This window comes from Dicentrarchus labrax, unplaced genomic scaffold (genome assembly GCF_905237075.1).
Source record: "Dicentrarchus labrax unplaced genomic scaffold, dlabrax2021, whole genome shotgun sequence".
Lineage (NCBI taxonomy): Eukaryota > Metazoa > Chordata > Actinopteri > Moronidae > Dicentrarchus > Dicentrarchus labrax.
Window position 1 is genome coordinate 1,448,324 of NW_026136719.1, and position 21,743 is coordinate 1,470,066.

The following is a 21,743-nucleotide window of genomic DNA, read 5'->3' on the forward strand; positions in this document are numbered from 1 at the left end:
AAACAACCTTTAGCTTTCTCGAGACAACAACGTCGTTATTTCAACTATATGGCAGCTTTTGGCTTCCATACAGAGCATCATGATGGATTATGGTATGTATATTTCAGATGTTTAAATGGGGTTGTTGTGGTCCCAAACAGAAACAGAAGGTTTGAACACTGTGTGTGTACAATTCAAGCTTTCTGGATCGACATGCTGTTCAGAAACATCATCTCCAGACCTGTAAAGTGTATGAATGTAGAGATCTTAGTGAGTGTGTGTGAATGGAGCTCAGTGTGTGGGATCTAATCGCTGCGCCTGTCAGTCGGTTTCGGGGAAACATAATGACTCATCAAGCTGTGAAAAAGAGAGAGTTTTCTTTCCAAAATGACAAATCCAGCTTTCCAAAGAAGTGACACCTTCTGTTAGGGAAATGAGCGCTGACACGACAGCTCAGGAAGTGGAATACTAATGAAGCTGTGAGCCGACCTCACATCTGTGCCCACACAACAGAACAATTAATGACACCAAATCCTGCTTCATTAAAGAGTGACGAGTAATCTTCCACCTTTACTGACCTCCATCAGCCAGCAGTCAGACCTGCAGCAACATTACAGATAAATCTGATGGTGGAACCGATGGCAGTATGTGAATAATGGACGGAGCTTCTGAGTCTGTGGAGTGAAGCCAACGTGGAAGTGTCTTAAAAATCCTTTATTCTATGTAATGGCCAGCAGGGGGCAGCTCCATTGGCTACAAAAACAATAGTATTGAGTCTTATGGAGAAATTACCCAACTTCTCATTTGATTTATTAGAACCAATGGGTGACGTCATTATAGGTTCACACATAGTTTTAATGCATACACTGCCCGTCTTGTTCACATGATCAACTCTGATGAAACGTTCAGTTGTACTCAGTTTGGATCAGGTCATTGTTATCCTTAGTTAAAGCTCATTTATGTTGGGGAGGTTTTCACAGTCTGTTTCGGACTGGGTCCAAAGACCAGGAAAGACCTCTCACTAGACTGTTTGGCTGCTAGTCAGTGCTGGGCAGGTAACTTTTGGCTTTAACACATATTGTTTGATGGAAACACTGAGACTGAACCAAACAACCAAATCAAAACCAAAACTTAACTTAAAGTGGCGAAAAAGCTCTTGAAAGCTGCAAAGTTGGTGATGATTCTCTGTAGGTTTACAACTACCAGAGACACCTTTGATGTTACACATCAATCATTACATTCACTCTTATTAGTGCCCAAATATGTTATATTAATATATATATATACATAATAATATATATATCAGTATGGGGCTCAAAATCCCATATTAGTCTGGCACTAGTTCTTCATATAAAACACTACAGTGCAGCTTTAAACACAAAATATGCCTGAGAGATAAAAGTAACTTTCAGATAATTTTTGTTACTTATTGTCAAACACATGTATGCTACGATACCTCTCAAGGTCAGATATATCCTCCTCATTACTTTGACAACCACATCAACCCCCACATGGTCATTTAATGGTGCCAAACAGTAAAAACGTCACCTATCACCCCTTTTAGGAAATATCCAGTGAAATAATGACTCTAAGATAACAGTTATTTTTGAGCAAAAAGCATAAATAGCCTTTCTGAATGACGCCCAGCGGGCTGATAAGCTTCCTGCTGGCCCTCAGGCGAGGCCTCCCGGCAGCCGGCTCTCATTACCGCCTCGCTCAGGTTAAGCCGTGGATCCACCTCTGCCTCTCCTCCCAATTACCTCTCCATCGAACACTGGCAAGCCAAGAAAAGGAGGCCAGGCCACAGGCTGACACGCTGTCTGGCTGCACCGAGCCTGTAATCACACCAGAGCAGAGAAGAAGCCAAGTTTCCTTTTCTCACAGGTTGTGTAAAGACCCGCTGAGTTCTGGGTTTGATTTGTAGGCATCTGGAGGACATTCATTAACAGCTGCAGCAGCACACGTTCACTGGCAGCAGACTGTATGTGTGGTGTTTGTCAATTAGGTGATACGTTTTATTTTAATATGTAACATTTCTGCATTAAAATGTCTATAAACTCTACAGCTATGTTCTCTATGTAGTTGAGTTCTTACATTATCCCAAATGTTTCCACAAAGTTCAAACTCAGAGCAATCTTTCTTTTATTCAGGTAACGCTGCGTTTCACCGGTCGCCTGTCGATGGCGTCATATCCCCTTTGTGCCTGCGTCAGCGTTGTGGTTGTCTGCCAGAAGCTGTCATACATTGACTGTTGATCCAGTCTGAAGCCACATTGTTACCATCCACTGTTTAGATCTTGGTGCTTTTTAACTCTAGATTTGAACCGGATGAAGGATTTTAGTCATCGGACGTCTGGATCTTAAGTTATCAGAGAAACAAGCTGAGCTAACGTTAGCAGCAGCTCGGCTCGCAGCCCCTCCGGGACGTCCTTTGTCTGTCCAACAGCGTGGGAGAAGCAGTGGTTGTTAAGGTGGAACTGCTTTATTCAGTGTGTTTAAGGTGGAACTGCTTTATTCAGTGTGTTTAGTGGTTTTAATCAGCGGGTCTGTTTGTGTTGGAGAGGAGGAGACCTCTGTGGATCATTGGGCTCCCGGTAGAAACCTCCTGAACCATGAACACTGAAGGAATCCTAACCGGGAGAAGCTGACTGCAATGACGCCAATGGTGGTGAAGACAACAACTCCCATGATCCCACGCTGCTTCACCACCTCATCACACTTTATACTTTCTCATTGTTTTGATGTGAGAGACCCCCTAGTGGCAGAAAGTGCACACGTTTAAATCAGATTTTCAATGAGCACAGATGAATGTGAAAACATCCTTTAAGTGTCAAACTCTGCACATACATCATTCTGCACAGTGCAAACATCCAACTGTAGGAACAAGAACAAAAACTGATCTTTGACTTGAAGGGGATTAAAACACAAAGATACAAAAATGATATCAGTTTTCTCAGCTCACTTTCAGAAGGAAGGTACTGAACTCCTCTTAATCTGTCTGATTTTGTCTGTGATTAATTAACCTGCTCACTGACCCATGCTGTATTCAGCTACTTGACAAACCTTTTTCAACACCTTCCACTTCCAGTATTTGTGCTAAGCTAGGCTAAACATGTCCTGGATCTGTCTCTGCAGTGGACACACAGATGAAACTGATATCCGTCTGACTCCGGGGGAAAGATGTTAAACAAACATTTACCTCCCAGATGTCTGAATATGTTTGAATCACACCCACGCCTCCGCGCTGTGTTTGTATGATTGCAGCTCTGAGTTCAGCTGAGCAGTCGAGGCTGTCGGTGGAGCTGCTCTGCGGCTCGCTCAGCGTCATCAGCGATGCGGCAGGCAGTCAGCAGGTCTGTCAATCAAACACAGTCACCGGGGAGCTCCACCTGTGTGCTCACAGACAGGCAGGGAGCAGCATGCAGATTAAACAAACAGCCCCCTCCCTCCACTGCCTGCTGCACCGGCGGAGATATGAATTATTCACACACACAAACACACACTGTCAAATCCCCCACTACAAGTCCTGTGTTCAAAACCTTAAAAGTATAAAATCAGCAACATTTACTGCAGTGAAATCAGTCTGTCAGTGTTTTACTGTTATATCTGATGTCTTTGGATTCATTTTACTGCTGCAGATGTTTAAGATTGAGCTACTTTATATACTGTTGGGCAGTTTAATGCATTATATTATATAAGATCATCGTATGTTTGTAGCATGAATGTATGTGAGAACCACGTATGTATAAAAAGTCAACTTTTCATGAGCTCAGAAAAACAGCCCTGAATTAAATAACTGATGTATAATTGTATCTCAAGCGACAATTGTTGACTTTTTTTCCAATAATTTTGTGATTGGGATGATTAATGAGAATGTACCCATAGATATAGACAGCAAGGTTTTTATAGGTAACTAAAACGAAACTAAAACAAAGTAAGAAATAACATTTTAGTTGACTTTAGAACAAAATCAAACTAATAAAATGTTCAGTAAATGTCTTTAGTTACAGAACAAACATGAGTTGTGCTTATTGAGGCTGGATGTCTGCATGGCACTAAACTGAAACTAATGAAAACTAAACCGAAACTAAACATTTTTAAATAATAACTAAGCTGAAACGAGCAAACCTGCTCTGCAAACTGACTGAAATGAAAACAGAAATGAATAAAACTGAAACCTAATGAAAAATATAAACGTGTAATAACTGACAGACAGCCATAATAATACTTACACCTCTGACAATGTAGTTAATGCGCTTTTAATCTGAAAGCTTTAGCAGCAAAGCCACCACCGGAAGACTTTTATTCTGAAGGTCGTAGCCGCTGTTGGGACTTTAGCTCACAGAGCTAACGGCGCTAACAGCTACTCCCGTTAGGTGAGTCAAAGTGCTGCAAACTCCACAGTCATGTCGCGTTTAAAGTCTCTAACCTGTAGACAACAACTGGACTGGTGAATAATCACACTTTGATAAAGTACGAGAGAGAAATGGAAGTCTGAGAGGAGACCTCGCTGTCAGCTAACGTTAGCCACCTAGCGTTAGCGCTCGGTTGCCAGACAACGGAGGAGAAGCCAAACAGCCAGTGCTCGCAGCTAGCAGGCGGTTAGCCACATTAAAGCTAAAGGACCGGTCGGTGAAGAGGTCGTTGACCGATGGCGGAGGACGGCCGGCGGGGAGAGGAGGACGAGCGCGGCCCCGGAGCAGCTCACCAGGTGTTCGTGGTGATGGAGGGTCTGCTGGAGAAACTGAAGGTGTTGAACTACGAGGAGGAAGTTCTGTCCAAACACAACATGAAGCACCTGTCCAGGTGAGGAGGAGCGGTGACATCATCATATATAATATATAATGTTTAATAAACACAGTTGTTAACTAATGAGTGAAACCTTGTAATAGTGATGGTGTTTTATTACTGCTGGCATTGTAATCTGTGTGTGGACTCCTCTCATTACATTAATCAATATTATGGATTGATATTAATGTACAGAATGTTTTATTGAAGGTAAATGTGACAGACTGCATTATAGTGAAGTTCTGCAGAGATAACCTGGACTATAAATCATCAATAATGTGGTTAATGACAGTGTGTGTGTTCGAGCTGTTCATGCAGCATTAAAGGATTATAACTTTTATTATGTTATGCAATCCTTTGTTGTATATAATGACAGATTAATTACCTTTTCTATATAGTTATTATTAAAACAACTATACTAATAATTACTATAATTTACAGTAATTGTCACCTTATTCTTGCTGTTGTTGTTTTGAAATGTGAGCTTCTGTAACAGCTTAACTTCCTCTCAAGGTTTTTAATAAAGTTATGGATCAATCTATCTATAATATCTATAATATATATATCTCTATAATAATGTTGACTGTTATAATGCAGCACAGAGGTTAAAGTCGATGGAGATGACACCAATCAGTAATGAGTAATAAAGCGACAGAGAGCGACCTCCTCCTGACGATCTGTTTCCCTCCTTACAGACATTACTTTGTGTCCAGTCCGTATCTGGCGTTCAACCCGGGCGAGCAGTTCTACATGTTCACCATCATCGCGGCGTGGCTCATCAACACGGCGGGGAGGCCGTTCACGGAGCCTCAGGAGTACGACGAACCCAACGCCACCGTGTCCAACGTCCTGGCCGAGCTCCGGGCCTTCGTGAGTGACGCTCAGTCCCTGTGTGCTGTCCTCAGAGTGTCTGCAGTTAAAGTCCACTGTCCCTCTCATCGACTCTACAGCGCAGGGATTCACCAGAAAGATCAATAAACTGCTATTTCCTCGGTTTATTTATGTTGGCGAGAACCATTTTCCTTCATAAGACCATTTACTCTTTTATAGGTTTGAGTTATTTGTTTTGATTTCTCTCATAAACATAAAAACTTCACCACAGTGAATCCACAATAGTAACGGAGGGGAGGTACAGAGCGAACACACACTCCTTCAGACAAACTACACTTGGTTTTCAGTCTCGTGCAACTTTGATGGCTCCTGCAGACGCTCTGTAACTCGATGAATAGTGAATGAAACAGATGCCTTTATTAGCTGCTGTCGTACAGTAAGAACCCAGATGTTTAGGGGGCTCATGTGACTCTTGTCTGTGTCCGTCAGGGTGTTAAAGTCGACTTCCCGCCCTCCAAACTGAAGTCCGGTTCGGGCGAACACGTCTGCTTCGTGTTGGACCGACTGGCTGAAGAGGCTCTGAGGAGGAGGGGCTTCTCCTTCAGAAGGTACTCAATCATTCCTCCTCCACTCACCTCTCTGGAGCAGTCTCTCTCCTGTCTCAGCTCCCATTGGTTTTCATCTTAGTGTCTCTGCTGCTCGTCACCTGGGTTCATCCTCAGCTCTGGAAAGTTTACATTGGGACATTTTCACGTCTGATATTTAGCTGTAAAGATGAATCTTAGAGAGACACTGTGGAGTTTAACGCATCGTTTACATCCCTCGAGTTCATTTCCTCCCCAATAAAAGTGTTTTAAATTCAGCGTTGTTAACACCCGTGTTTACTGGCTTGCAGTCTTCTTCTTCCCTGGCTTTGCAGCATATCTTTGCACATTACCGCCACCTGTAGTTCACTGAGATAGTGTGACACCATTTGCTGGTAGCGATTCCCACACTAATCGTGAATCATATCACAGTAATAAATAATAATGTCAATATGATGTTTGTAAATGTACAAGATAACAAGCCCTCGTAGAAAAAGCTCCGTAACACTACTAGAGGTCAGAAACTCCACAGGGAGCCTTTAATCTACAGGGTCTCATAATGAAGACAGCAGGGGCATGCAGAGTGAGAGTCATCAACAGTCAATAGGGCTGAGTACTTATCGTTCAGGAAGTGGCATCAAAGTCAAGGTTTCGGTATCTAAAGGTTTTGATTGATTCCCTGCACTAAGTTAATTAGTTTGCACTCTTCATCGTGTCCATTCTAAGAGAAACTGATTGTGTTCTTGTCTTTTGACTCCCTGTCCTTTTTCTCTCCTTCCTCCAGACCAAATTATCCAACAGAAACCGCAGAAGAAGAGTCCGTGATAGAGGACGACGCAGAGCTCACCCTCAGCAAAGTAGAGGAGGAGATGATCGTAGGTGTCCCGACTTCCTGTAATGTTTGTTTTAATGCTGAAAACTGTTTGTAAAGAATAAAGTTCATTCACATGTCTGTGTGTGTGTGTGTGTGTGTCTGTGTGTATGTGTCTGTGTGTGTGTGTGTGTGTGTGTGTGTGTGTGTGTGTGTGTGTGTGTGTGTGTGTGTGTGTGTGTGTGTGTGTGTGTGTGTGTGTGTGTGTGATCACAGGAGGAGCCTGATGATGAGGAGGAGAACGTGATGGACCTGGAGGCTCTGAAGTTACGAACCACTCACACTGTGAGTCCACCTGGAAATATGATGCATTTAAAGCTCCAGGGTGAAACATTGAGGAGGACCTGTCCTCAGAATGGGAATATAATATTCATACGATTGTTACCTGAAATAGGATTCGGAACTCCTTCACGTCTGTTACTGTAATTCTGCAGCACTTCATGATGATTGTTGGTTCTCTGACAGGAAGCAGAACCGTCCTCCAAACCAGACGAGATTCTGGAGTCAACGGTTGATGCAGCCGAGTGGAACCTGGAGGTGGAGAGAGTCCTGCCACAACTCAAAGTCACCATCAGGACAGACAACAAGGTACACACTCACCTGAGCACCGCCTGATTCAGATCAGATTCAGTCAGTTTGTAGATCCTGATATGTGGACAGCTTTGTTTTTTTTAAAAAGCGGAGTTGGAAAAGTGTTAATAAGATCTGCAGGGTTGTTGTGTAAAGATCGGTTATATTAAAATGTAATTTATTAAACGTATTAATATGTAATTTCTGCTACTAGGACGTCAGAAAGTTAGATGAGGTGGTGAAGCAGTGTGGGATCATGGGAGTTGTTGTCTTCACCACCATTGGCGTCATTGCAGTCAGCTTCTCCCGGTTAGGATTCCTTCAGTGTTCATGGTTCAGGAGGTTTCTACCGGGAGCCCAATGATCCACAGAGGTCTCCTCCTCTCCAACACAAACAGACCCGCTGATTAAAACCACTAAACACACTGAATAAAGCAGTTCCACCTTAAACACACTGAATAAAGCAGTTCCACCTTAAACACACTGAATAAAGCAGTTCCACCTTAACAATCACTGCTTCTCCCACGCTGTTGGACAGACAAAGGACGTCCCGGAGGGGCTGCGAGCCGAGCTGCTGCTAACGTTAGCTCAGCTTGTTTCTCTGATAACTTAAGATCCAGACGTCCGATGACTAAAATCCTTCATCCGGTTCAAATCTAGAGTTAAAAAGCACCAAGATCTAAACAGTGGATGGTAACAATGTGGCTTCAGACTGGATCAACAGTCAATGTATGACAGCTTCTGGCAGACAACCACAACGCTGACGCAGGCACAAAGGGGATATGACACCTTTGATTATAGATTATTGATTGATCAACTACATATAGAACATAGCTCTACAGTTTGTACTGTTTAATGGGAAATGTTACAGATTTCAGCTTAAAGGAGTTTCTGTTATTCTCTGACTGTGCCAGTCGTCTGTGTCTCGTCTCCAATATATTCAGTGTCCAGGGTGAAGAGAGGAGCAGAGACAGGATGTGAACAAACTGTTACCAAGCAGCTCAATCTGAGCTTCATATCAGAGCGGTGGTTAAACGTCACAGGTGTGATTCCCTCAGCAGCAGCTCTGTGTGTCTTCATAATGAGGAAGCCGACACTGAACCCGGTCCTCATTGTTTACTGTAACTGTGTGTAACGGACTGCATGAGTGAGTCAGACATCCAGTTGTTTCTGGTTATGTCGGAGTTTCTTTCCTGTAAATCAAGTCTGCTGTTTTACTGCAGCTTCAATTCCTCAGGGGAGTGAAAAGCAAAGCACTCTGGGTCGTTGCTCCGCATTTACATTCGGCGGCGAGGGAGCTCATTCGATGAAAAAAGTCAATTTCAATTTAAAGTCTGAGCAGGTGTGAGGTGGAAGTGAAGCTGTAGCTAACTGAGGGGGGAGACGGAGACTCTTGTGAGGATGAGAAGCAGCAGGCAGGTGTGTTTGTGCTGACTTTAATGTCTCACTGGTCCCTGAAGGCAACAGTCTGACATCTGCCCGTTGATTTTATCACAAAGCAGAATGTGTTTATAAATCAGCTGTGATTAGGAAAACACGATAAACTGAAAGTAAATATGTAACTACTGTATCACTGCAGATAAATCTGCTCTTCCACTTACTGTGTGATATATATACAGTATGTAATTACTGCTCGTCTTAGTCAACATAACAGAATAAACACCATTACTACCATTACTATACTGCCTGTTAAAGGATGAATGACTCTGTAGCTCCTGTGGCACATTATTGTTAACATAGTCCAAGAGTCTATTTTTATATTTTATTTATGAATATTTTAATATTCTTTTCACATTCCAGTTCAAATGTCTGAATATTCTTCAGAATTGAAAGCTCATTGCTCTTTGAAAAGGTGGTTTTGCATGTTTATGCTAATCATTATATCGGTGTCATAAAGGGTCTTCAACTGCAGTCAACCAGTCGTCTCCAGTCCGACTCTACGTACTGCGTCTACAGTACGTTGCCACGATAATGAATTCTTGCACTTGGAGATTTTCTTTTTCACATGTAGGTAATATATAGATATTGTTACTTTCAGGACAAAATATATTTATACACCGCAGCAACCCAGACTATCACCGATGAAAATGATGTGTTCATAGTCAGATCGACATTATACCAGATAACACTACAGTTTCAATGTCTGTATCTGTAGAATATATCAGAGACATGAAGAAACTCAACTGTATCTGTTGGAGAATCTCTCTGTGGACACAATCCATTCATACGTTAACAGGGCTGTTATTGGAAGGTGTAGAAAGATCGGACTGACAGCAGCAGGACCGCTGCCTGTCTCACTGCTCAGGCATCGTGTGGACCAACTGTTAACAACAGGCTAAAACAAAGTGCAGCAGGCTAAACAACACAATTAACACTAAAACTGAACTAAACACGGCAAAACCAAAAGCTTAAAGTCCTTTTATGGAGAGTCAGTAACGTTATCGATCTGTTATTGAGCCCAATCAGCTAGCTCTCGTTAAGAAAGCGCTCCTACTCTCCTAAATCTCCAAAATGTATTATTGTTTAGTTCTGTTATTTGTCAAGGGGTGTTCAAACCTTTGCAGTATTGATAGCAACGCAGTGATTACGGGTGAGTCCTCCACTACCAGGGCAACCTCAACCAAACACTATATTTCAGGTCCGAGAGGGCAACTCTGGACAGGGTCTGCTTTTACAGGTTGACGAGGCAGGGATGCAAATCAAGAGCTCTGCTACAGTTAACAGCTGTAGATAATGGTCTATAGTTCATCTCCACCACTCAACAGGATCAGGTTTCAACCAGACGGCACTACAATCAGTCCATTATTGTGTCATCCTGATGATCCATACTGTCCTTTCACTACATTGATGGACTGTTGCCTGGCTGTCTCTCTCTGTTGAGTTCAGTTGTGTGTGACTGGTCTCCGGTCTGTGTGTCGGTCTGCAGGACTGGAGGATCCACGTGGACCAGATGCATCAACACAGAGACGGGATCAAGTCGTCGCTCAAAGAGGCCAAGGTGCGTTCACTGACCTGGTTCAGTAATAAGAGCAGTGATTATGGTTTAACTGATGTCAATCTGTGTGTGTTTGGCTCCACCTGCTGTTTCTTATTTTAATTACAGAGGACAAAATGGTTCAAAACAAGCTCCACCTCAACCAACTGCAGCAGTAAAACCCTGCTTTAACATTAATGCATGAGTTATAGTAATCTAATAATATCATATACTGTATAATTGTAGCTATAAATAATTGTCTGCATTTTTCGTTTAATACTTTAAGTACATTCTCCTGAATACACTCAAACCTTTTCAATTCAGGACTTTTACTTATAACAGAGTTTTTTTGTTTGGGACAGGAATTGTTGAAGCTGTTTATACATTGTCTTATTTTAATACCTTGTATATTTTTTGTCATTTTAAAATGTTACTAGACGTCATTGTAAATGAGAGATAAAATTGACTTTATTGATCCCACACTGGGGAAATTCACTCACTACAGCAGCTCCAGATACAGAACAACAGATACATGTTAAATAGAAAAATGAAATAGAAAAATTAGAATAAGAGTTGTTTGTACACTATATATAGCTTTTTATATACAGCTGTGATATGATGATGATAAGAAACATTGCACGGGTTACAGCAGGAGGTAATGGCAAGGTGTAAATATGAATAATTGCACAGGACAATAAAATATATATACAGTATATATTAGAGTAATATAGAATAGAATATATTAGATTATGAATATACAGTACAGGTCTAATAATAATAATGTGCATGTAGGAAAGTGCAGGATCTGAAAACTTATTGCTGAGCTGGTGTTTTCATAAACTCTGGATTATGTTACAGCGGGCTTCCTGTCAATCACCTGACAGATCATGTCTTCAGTCTCTTCCCAGAAATAAGTCCTCAGAAACTTGTTTTTACTCAGGAACACTTTTGTCATCTGAAGTACAGTAGAAATGTACTCATAGAAAGAGGTTTGTGGATTGAAATTCTCGTCCCTGTGCAGAGCTACCTGGACAAACTGCAGGAGGACATCGGTAAGACTCTTGAGAAGGTGAGCAGCAGAGAGAAATACATCAACAACCAGCTGGAGCATCTGATCCAGGAGTACCGCAGCGCTCAGGCCAAACTCAGCGAGGTAAAGTCACACCTGCAACTCAAAACTCACTGATAACTTCCTGCTGATGGATGTAAGGGTTTAGGAAAACATAGGAGAGCTGTGAATACATGTCATCTGTCACCGCTGTGGTAAAAACAAAACTCTGGAAATATAAATAATTTTTTGTTTAAAGAACAAACAGAAAGCTGGTAACAAACCTTTATTTTCCACCAGGCAAAGGAGCGCTACCAGCAGGCCAGTGGAGGAGTGACTGAGAGGACCAGAGTCTTGGCAGTGGTCAGTGAACACTGATAACACTTTATAACTGAAACTGAAACTACTCCAGTGAAACAATGGCTCCATTCGATCCTTTTTGTACACAGATCTAGAAAAAAAAAAACTTGTGTTACAACTTGTTCTGTCTTTGGCAATAGAAAGTGATTAATGAATAAAAATAATAATAATAAATGCTTCTGAATCTTGTATATGGCACCTTTGTGGCACCACAGTATAAAACCTGTGTTTTTGTGTTTCAGATCAGTGAGGAGCTGGAGAAGGTGAAGCAGGAGATGGAGGAGAAAGGCAGCAGCATGTCTGATGGAGGTGAAACTGACTGAATCTCTGTCTGACTTTAGCTTTAGTTTGAAGAAACTCCACTGTCTTCATTCAGTACTGACCGTCACTGTCTGTGTTCATCCCTCAGCTCCGGTGGTGAAGATCAAGCAGAGTTTGACCAAATTGAAGCAGGAGATCGTTCAGATGGACGTGAGGATCGGTGTAGTCGAGCACACGCTGCTGCAGGCCAAACTCAAAGAGAAGTCCAACATGACGCGGGACATGCATGCCACTAATATCCCTGAGACTGCCGCCGGGCCCTTTGCTTAGGTTTTACCACAACGCCGGGCTTGAGCAGTTCATCGATTTGACTCTTTGTCCTTATTTTTGTATCATTTTGTGTATATGAATATGAAATAAATGTTGTTGTACAAAATGTCACTGAAGAGGCGTGGACTGCTCTGTGCATGGGAATTTATTAAACTATAATTTATATTTCTTCTTTTTAGGCAGTCTGTCCCATTTTTTCTTTGCTCAAGCTCCATTAGGTTCAATGGGGAGCGTCGGTGCACAGCCATTTTCAGATCTCGCCAGAGATGTTCAATCCAGTCTGAGGTCCAGAGCCCTCTGGAGCAGGTTGGGATGTCTCTGTACATTGCTAAATTCATCTTTCCCTCGATCCTGACTAGTCTCCCAGTTCCTGCCGCTGAAAAACATCCCCACAGCATGATGCTGCCACCACCAGGCTTCACTGTAGGGATGGTACCGGCCAGGTGATGAGTGGTGCCTGGTTTCCTCCAGACATGACGGTTGGCATTCACGCCAAAGAGTTCAGTCTGTGTTTCATCAGACCGGACCATGTTTGTTTCTCATGGTCTGAGAGTTCTTCAGGTGCCTTTTGGCAAACTCCAGGTGGGCTGTCATGTGCCTTTTACTAAGGAGTGGCTTCTTTCTGGCCACTCTACCATACAGGCCTGATTGGAAGAGTGCGGCAGAGATGGTCGTCCTTCTGGAAGGTTCTCCTCTCTCCACAGAGGAACCCTGGAGCTCTGTCAGAGTGACCATCGGGTTCTTGGTCCCTGACCCTTCTCCCCCGGGCGGCCAGCTCTAGGAAGAGTCCTGGTGGTTCCAAACTTCTTCCATTCATGGATGATGGGGGCCACTTTACTTATTGGGACCTTCAAAGCTGCAGAAATGTTTCTGTACCCTTCCCCAGATCTGTACCTTGATACAATCCTGTCTCAGACGGTCTACAAACAATTCCTTAGACTTCATGGCTTGGTTTGTGCTCTGTCAACTGTGTGACCTTTATATAGACAGGTGTGTGCTTTTCCAAATCATGTCCAGTCAACTGAATTTACCCAAGGTGGACTCCAATCAAGTTGTAGAAACATCTAGAGAATGATCATTGGAAATGGCATGCACCTGAGCTTAATCATTTTTTATTTTATATAAATTTGCAAAAAATTCAACAAAACTTTTTTCATGTTGTCATGTTGGGGTATTGTGTGTAGAATTTTGAGGGGAAAAAATTATTAAATTTTGGAATAAGGCTGTAACATAAAATGTGTAAAAAGTGAAGCGCTGTGAATACTTACGGATGCACTGTAAGTTGCAACATTTTGTGCTAAAATCAGAAAAAAAGTAAGAGGATCTGAATAGGTGGCCATATTGAATGCACTGTATGAGGGTACAGGGCAAAACCAAGTGTACAGTTTGGAGGGGAGTCAAGCTTGTGTTTGTTTTATAAATAAATTGAAAATAAAAAGGAAATAATGAGACACCCATTGACATTGCCATGACATGTCCCCCCCAAGACGCCCTAGATACAGGGCATAGGTCAGACGTACTGTCTATATGATTTATAGAACAGTAACAATAATGATATTAACAATATTAACTTTATTTCGTATGTTTTAGTGAAGTCCAATAAGTTACAGAACTCAGTGCAATAGATACAGGGCATAGGTCTCCACTGTCTGTCCAATTCATATAATAACAAAAATGATATTATTAATATTGACTTTATTTCATATGTGATTGCTGCAAGCAGTCTTTATTTTACTTACTATTCCTTCTGGTATCTTCAGATGTAAATTACAAACAGTTCTTGCTGGGACTCTTTGAGAAGCTGTGCCTGTGAGCAGCGGTAGTGGTGGCAGCAGGAGATGCAACAATCAAACAAATGTACTTCTTTACAATAGGTTACAAGTATTTCCATGTTGCTGAATTGTAACCTCTAGCTTAAAGCTCACGTTGCCAAATAATATTCACAACCTGAGAGCTGATGTGAATTATATTTATAAAGTGGAAACTGTTCTTTACCATCTTTCCCACATGCCCTGAAACACAAAAAGGAAGATGAAGATGGCTCAGTCTCAGCGATGAGAGTAGAGAGAGACATATATTTGTATATAAACTCAGATCTGTGATGAATATTAATGTCATATAATGAAAAAATGTTCAGTTTTCTGAACAGGAGGAAAGAGGCCTCAGAGTTTGAAGAGTTGACAATCTTACAGATCGTTTTTGCAGCGGCTAAAGTTTATGAAGATTGGGGGGGCTCTAGAACAAATTAGACTGTGTCTGAAATATTTTCCACTGCTACGCTGATGATGCTCTGCTTGTCGCTGTGGAAAACTGGAGTTTGCTCAAGTAACTAACTATAATAAATGAAATACAAGACATGAAGACAACAACAGCAGTCACTAATAGTAGAAACAGTTGTAGTAGTAGTGACAGTAGCAGTACAGTTTGAAGCAGTGTGTTGTTGCAGACACTAGAGGGCAGCAGAGTGAAGGTTTTATTCTTCACAGCAGCACAGAACAGATAGAAGTACTGTCATATAAACTGTAGTATGAGCTACAGCTTTAAAGTGAGGGCTTGAGTGTCAAAGTCTGTATATTCTCAAATTTTGTGTACTAATGACGTTCTTATTATTGTAATTGTGATGACAAAGGTCCCATAGCCTTAACAAAGTGATTATTTCCCTGAACCTAACCAAGTCTTGTTTGTAAGATCATAAAACAGATTTATTTGTCAGTGATTTGTGTCAGTTCCAAACAACGTATTTTGTCATTTCATTCGGAGGACTGGCCCCAACCTCTGCCTGAATACCACCTATTTCAAATACAAGGAGGTTTTTTACAGGCAGAAGCACAGCTGTGGTGGGTTCACCATTGTCTCTCATTGTGGCTGACCTCTACATGGAGGAAGTAGAGAGCAGCACCATAACCACTGCTTCACATATGAGGACCACAGCTGCATTTCAACTCTTCTGAACCCTTCGGTGGCTTTGTCTTTACAAACTTACCCTCTGAACTTTATTTTACATTCTAGTGGAGATTCCAAAGTTTACAAGAATACCAAATCTGTCAGTCGGATTATGGGGAAATGTGTCTAAAATGATGCAGCAGATACGTAGAAATGTTCCATTTGATGGAGTCTTGGGTTTGAATATTTCACTCAGTGAAACATCCTGTAGCTTTAATGAAGAGACTGAACAACAGAATCCACAATAAAGATGTGATACTGTGTGTGGAAAAGGTTTTATGTGTCCTAGAAATGAAATGATGAAATGAAATGACAGAAATGTAAGGGGACGTTTAAGGCTTCAAATCACAGTTGAGGAGTTTTGTGGATTTGTAGTTTTGTATTTTCATCCCAGCTGTTAAACAACAGATAACAGTCTGTGTTACTAAATTCACCACCAACCTGAATGTGTTTGTGCCAACAGGAATGCTTTTTCTATTTCTGCATCATCGTCACCCAGATTTTTCATCTGCTGTCAGATTCAAATCAAGACGAAGAAACTTCCACTGAATCAGTTCAGAGAAACAGTGAAGTCTGGAAAAAGAATCATCCAAAAAAGCCCAAATAATGAGAATAAAACAAGAAAATAGTGTCAATAAGAAATGAAAAGCACACAGCAGCTTCAGCCGAGCTGTCAATCAGCAGCGGCAGCCTTATCTGTCGGCCGCAGGGGCTGATGGGAGGTCTGAGGACCTGTTAGAAACCACGTGGCCCTCGTCTGATCTCACAGCTCGTCCTTGTTTGGCCTCAGCTGCATCAGAGCGCCACTTCTCCCCAGGTTCACCAGAGGAAACACCACTGCACAAAATGCTTTTCCTCCCAGCTGCTGCTCTGTGCTGTCTGTGTTCAGGTGAGTGTTTCCAGCCAATCAGGAGCCAACAAAGTCAACCTTTAACAAACACTGTCACACTAACCTTCATCTATCTGTCTGTTTCTCTACAGCGCTGGTTGCCATGGCAGCAGAGCTGAGTCAGGATCATTTAACATTGACCAAGAGAGTTGGTGAAACCGTCTCCTTCAGCTGTGGAGGAACTGACCAGTGTGACGGTGCTTATGTATACTGGTACCAGAAGAAAGACACAGAAACATTCAGACTGATTCTTGATATTCATAGGAGTAGTGGTAACATAGATTACAGGTACAAACATCCTCAGAAATATGATTTCTCAGCTGTGAATAAAGGGAACGGCTGTGAGTTGAAGATCCAGACAGTTAAACTCAGTCATTCAGCCACCTACTACTGCGCCTGTTATGTTCCCCACAGTGAGAAATGATCCCTGCAGCCTGAACAAAAACCAACAGATGTCAAACAGTGTGTGTGACAGGAAGAGAGCAGTAAACCACAGCCCAGGTTCACATATTTCACCTCCATCTCAGCCAGAGTCACAAACATACTGAACTGAGGGACTGATTTTCTTTCCTGCTGTCAGGATTGATTTCATATTCTATTGATTGATATTTTGATCAGATATTTCAGCAGGTTTATTGTTGTTCCACACAGTGAGGAGAAAGGATACAAACAGAAGCACAATGATGAAATCAAATCAAGAGAAAACAATAAAAGTACAAACTAAACAGAAACAGATGAAAAGTAAAAGTCATTTGTATAATAGAAGAACAAATTCCAAAGAAGATGTTTGAGATAAAGATTCAGATCCTCCTCTTTGTTCTGCTGCTGGATACCTACAGCGTCACATTTTGAAGCGGAGGGCCACTGACCGAGCTGCAGGATTTGACCACTTGGGAGTGAGACCGGGTTGCGCCTGCAGGAATCTCTCTACACCCCCTGGGACTCTGTGTTCAAAAAGAAATGATCAAATGAAATATTTGCTCAACAGAAAGCTAAAGCTTCATCCTGCACTATTTCCACAGAATCAATGCTCCACCGCTACACAGCAAGCTCGCCAAAATTACAGCCAATATTTCAGAAGAAAACACGAGTGCTTCTTACTCAAAGCGGCGCCAAAGTGTAGCTTAATATCTGAATAAACACAAAGAATGAACAGATTCACTGGATGGGTGTCACAATGTCTGCCTCAGTTGTGTTTATTGGTGTCCATTCTGCCTCTCTGTCTCTCTCTGCCTCAGGAACTGCTGATCCAGTTCTACACCGCCATCCTTCAGTCTGTTCTCTGTTTATCCATCACTGTCTGGTTTGGATCGGCCACCAAACAGGACAGGAACAGACTACAGTGGACAGTCAGGACTGCAGAGAGGATCATTGGTCTCAACCTGTCCTCCATTCAGGACCTCTACTGGTCCAGAGTCAGGAAACATCACTGCAGACAGTTCTGACCTCTGGTAGGCGCTACAGAGCACTGTACGCCAAAACAAACAGACCCAGGAACAGTTTCTACCCACAATCCATCACTCTGATCAACAGTTAACTGCCCTGTACAATAACCCCAGGACTCTAACATCCACTGAACCTGGGGACTATTTATTATTTATTCTTCTATTGTTGAAATTCAGTTTCTTTTTAAAAACATAAACATAAATAGTATCACTGTAACACATGGACCTGCTGTACATACTGTATATACTGTCATATCCACCAACCTCATGTACATTAAGAAACCTGCTCGTAAAGTATTTATTTATTTATTTATTTTTTTAATACTGTTACTCCTTTTCTCTTTATTTCTGCTAGGCTTTTACACAATGGGTTTACAATAAAGTAATTATTACCATTACAACAATAACACGTAACAGCGACAAAAGCATCACAAACAAACAAAACATGACAAACCAACAAAACAAACAAACAAACAAACAAACAAAAAAACAACAAACAAAAAAAAACAACAACAGCCACATTAACACTATGGGGGGGGTTACAGTGCATACGCAAGTAATTTGGAGTATAGAACGAAGTAACCTTCTGCATACTGCACAGAAAAAATTAGACAGGACAAAAGTATCTGTGTGCTTGTACACCGAGGAGGGATCTTATGCTGACCCAGAGCTCGCTTGTATCCTCACCTAACTACCTAAGGATGGAGGTGGCTCTTTCCATGCTTAAGAGAAAAAGAAATTCCTCCAGCCATCTATCTCTGGAGAAGCAGGAGGGTTTCCTCACCTTCCAATTCATTAAAATCATACGCTTTGTTGAAAGGCACACCAGGGCAACCACTCTTTGGTGTTTATTGCTTTGGATATTCTCAGCACGGGCCCCGAGCAGGCATGTTATAGGGGAAAGCTGAAGGTCAACTTTGAGGATCCCTGACAGGAAATGTGCCACCTCTGTCCATAGGGACTCAATGACTGGGCTGTGCCATAGCATATGGAGGAGCGTTCCCACTTCTCCACATCCATGCCAACATTGAGCCGATAGGCTCTGGTCCATCTTTTTTAGTCTGACAGGAGTTAGATATACCCTATGCATTATCTTCATCTGTATTACTCTATATCTTACGCATTTGCTCATATTAATTGAGTTCCTCCACAAGCTATCCCATTCAGAAGATGACAAATTAATTCCCAGATCTTGCTGCCACTGCAATTGAGTCGAGGTATTGCAATTTGGGGAGGAAAGGCATAAAAGCCTATAAAGTTTGGATACCACTCCTCTCCCATGGGCGATAGCCTCCAACTTCTCATCCAACTCCTTGTGGCAACTGATGGCACTGCCCGGCATTAATAATCTGTTTAAATTGGCTTTAAGTTGTAGGTATGTTAAAAAAGAGCTGCTACTCAGTCCAAAATTTGCCTTGAGCGCAGTTAGTGGAAGCATTGAACCATCCCTCAGCACTTGGCTGAGCCTATGTATATTCAGGGTTCCCACCCATTGATAATAAGGGATTGTTCCATAGGGGACACGAGGGGAGGGAAATTCCACTGGTGCCTAAATTACTATGTACCTTTTTCACAAAGTCGCATGTAAATTTAATGATTGGATTCTCTAATTTAGATGGAAATTTGGGGCAATACCATAGTGAAGGTAAAGAAATGGACCTGTTGTTTTCCATAATTAATTCCCTCTCAAGCCAATCCCAAGTACCTCTGGTTGAGATATCATTGTAGCCCCAAGAGAGTGGAAATCTCGCATTGTATGACAGATAATACAGAAATACATCTGGGACACATAACCCACCTTGGGATCTCAATTTGGAGGGCTTTTTACGGTTTATTTTTGGTTTCTTATCTTTCCATAACAAGCTGATGAATAAAGCCTCAATCTCTTTAAACTAGCCCCAAGAAAATTGCAGTGGGAGGGCAGCAATGATGTAGGTTAATTTCGGTAGAATATTAGTCTTTATTACCTCTGCTCTGCCCCATAGTGACAGTGGGAGAGTCGTCCATCTTTTGATGTCTTCACGAATCGTTCTTAGGAGGGGAGGACCATTAAGATCAAAAATTTTAGAAACTGGCGATCTGATGGTTATTCCTAAATACCTCATTCCTTCTGGTCTCCACACAAAAGGGGTGGTTTTCAGGTCCGCTGAGAAGGTTTTAGACTTCAACAGAATTGCTTCGCTCTTACTCCAATTAATTTGGTATAATATGGTATTGAATGAATTGGGTTTGATAAGGTCAATAAAATGTCGTCTGCATACATATTTAACTTAAAATCGTGGCCACCTATCCTTATGCCAGTTATATTGGCATGCTTACGAATGGCGCATGCTAGTGGTTCCAGAGCTAGGACAAATATTAAAGGACTTCGGGGGCAGCCCTGTCTTGTGCCACGGTAGAGATGAAAGGGCTTAGAGACCATTAACCTTGACTGTGGCAACAGGGCTATTATACAGGGCCTTGAACCACTGCACAGCAGATGGTCCAAAACCATATCTTAAAAGTAACTGGAACAAATAAGGCCATTCTAATCTATCGAAAGCTTTTTCCGCGTCCAGCGATATCGCTACCGCTGGACACTGGAGAGAGCTAGCTTTTAACATGACTTGAAGCAATCTTCTCATGTTGTTGGCTGGGAGTCTGCCTGGTATAAATCCTACCTGGTCTATAAGAACCAGGGAGGTAATGACTTTCTCTAGACGGAGAGCCAGAACTTTCGCAATTACTTTATAGTCATTATTCAATAGACTTAAAGGGCAAAAATTTCCCATGTCTAAATGGTCTTTTCCTGATTTGGGAAGAAGTGAGATTGTAGCTGTGCGCAACGTCGCTGGCATTGACTTATTCTCAATAATGTTGTTATATAGTTGAGTCAGGACTGGAGACAGGCTGTTCTGGAACTGTTTATAAAATTCTATGGTGTATCCATCTCCCCCACGGGATTTGCCATTGGCAAGCTTTTTAATTGCAGTTAGAATCTCTGCATCCCGCACTGGTGCCTCCAGATCATCTCTATCCGATGCACTCAATTTAGGAAGATGAGTATTCATAAGGAATTCTGCCACCTTGTGCTCCTGAGATTGACATTCGGCCTGATATAATTTGGAGTAGTACTCTTTAAAAGCAGAGCTTATTAAATCCTGTTCTGAAATAATGTTCTCACTGCTGTCCCTTATTGCTGGAATTGACTGTTTGTTCTCCTGCTGCTTAAGCTGATAGGCGAGCATTTTACCTGCTTTGTCGCCACTTTCAAAATGTCTTCTACGCAGACAGTATAGAGCAAAGGCTGTCTCCTCATGGAGTATTGACTGCAGGTCATCCCTGGCCATAAGAAGATCCTTCTTCAAGACAGGATTTGTTGTGTCAACCATGTGTAGAGACTCTAATGTCTTAATTTTCGCTAATAGGTCGTTTTTCTTATCATTTCTTAGCCTACGTTTGACAGTTGAATAAGCAATTATCCAGCCTCTGCATGTTACTTTGAAGGCTTTCCAGACAGTTTGCATGGATGAGACTGAATTCATATTTATTCTAAAGAATTCATTGGTTCTTTGTGTTATCAGGGAAACATGTTGGGTATCAAATATAGGACTGAAGGTCATTGATAAGGCTGCATGGTCTGAGATAAGTTTACTATGAATTGCTGTATCAATGACATTCATGGTATGATTTGAAGAAATGAGGAGATAGTCGATTCTGGAGTAAGAGTTGTGTGCGTTTGAATAATATGTATACCTCCGTTCTTGTAGGTTTACCAAACGCCACATGTCAGTCAGTGCCAGTGAGCTCCTCATCTCGCTAAAAGCTGCTGATGATGCTCAATCTGATGGTAGGGGGCTGCTCGAACGGTCCACACTGGCATCACTGACCA

General features: G+C 41.9%; 2 protein-coding genes across 2 annotated transcripts in view; one reads left to right on the plus strand and one right to left on the minus strand.

Moving 5' to 3' along the window:
- The window catches only part of LOC127351009 (uncharacterized), a 184,041-nt gene extending 172,470 nt beyond the window's left edge, over positions 1-11,571 (minus strand). Inside the window, exon 1 of the mRNA XM_051378150.1 lies at positions 11,561-11,571. The gene's annotated coding sequence lies outside the window, so the exon portion shown is untranslated. The remainder of the gene's footprint in view (positions 1-11,560) is intronic.
- ift57 (intraflagellar transport 57 homolog (Chlamydomonas)) lies at positions 4,269-12,706 on the plus strand. The gene is made up of 11 exons (XM_051378175.1): positions 4,269-4,784; positions 5,462-5,636; positions 6,087-6,205; positions 6,966-7,056; positions 7,269-7,337; positions 7,518-7,640; positions 10,549-10,620; positions 11,618-11,749; positions 11,945-12,007; positions 12,247-12,313; positions 12,414-12,706. The coding sequence occupies exons 1-11, from the start codon at positions 4,630-4,632 to the stop codon at positions 12,593-12,595; spliced, it is 1,248 nt and encodes a 415-aa protein (XP_051234135.1). The 5' UTR covers positions 4,269-4,629; the 3' UTR covers positions 12,596-12,706.
- Positions 12,707-21,743: the final 9,037 nt, after the last annotated feature.

Bases quoted from the DNA above. Each gene is read 5' to 3' on its own strand.
- ift57 (XM_051378175.1), top strand. From the start codon at position 4,630: ATGGCGGAGGACGGCCGGCGGGGAGAGGAGGACGAGCGCGGCCCCGGA. The intron at 7,057-7,268 runs GTAGGTGTCCCG...GTGTGATCACAG, and splicing joins AAGTAGAGGAGGAGATGATC to GAGGAGCCTGATGATGAGGA. The intron at 12,008-12,246 runs GTCAGTGAACAC...TTTGTGTTTCAG, and splicing joins GGACCAGAGTCTTGGCAGTG to ATCAGTGAGGAGCTGGAGAA.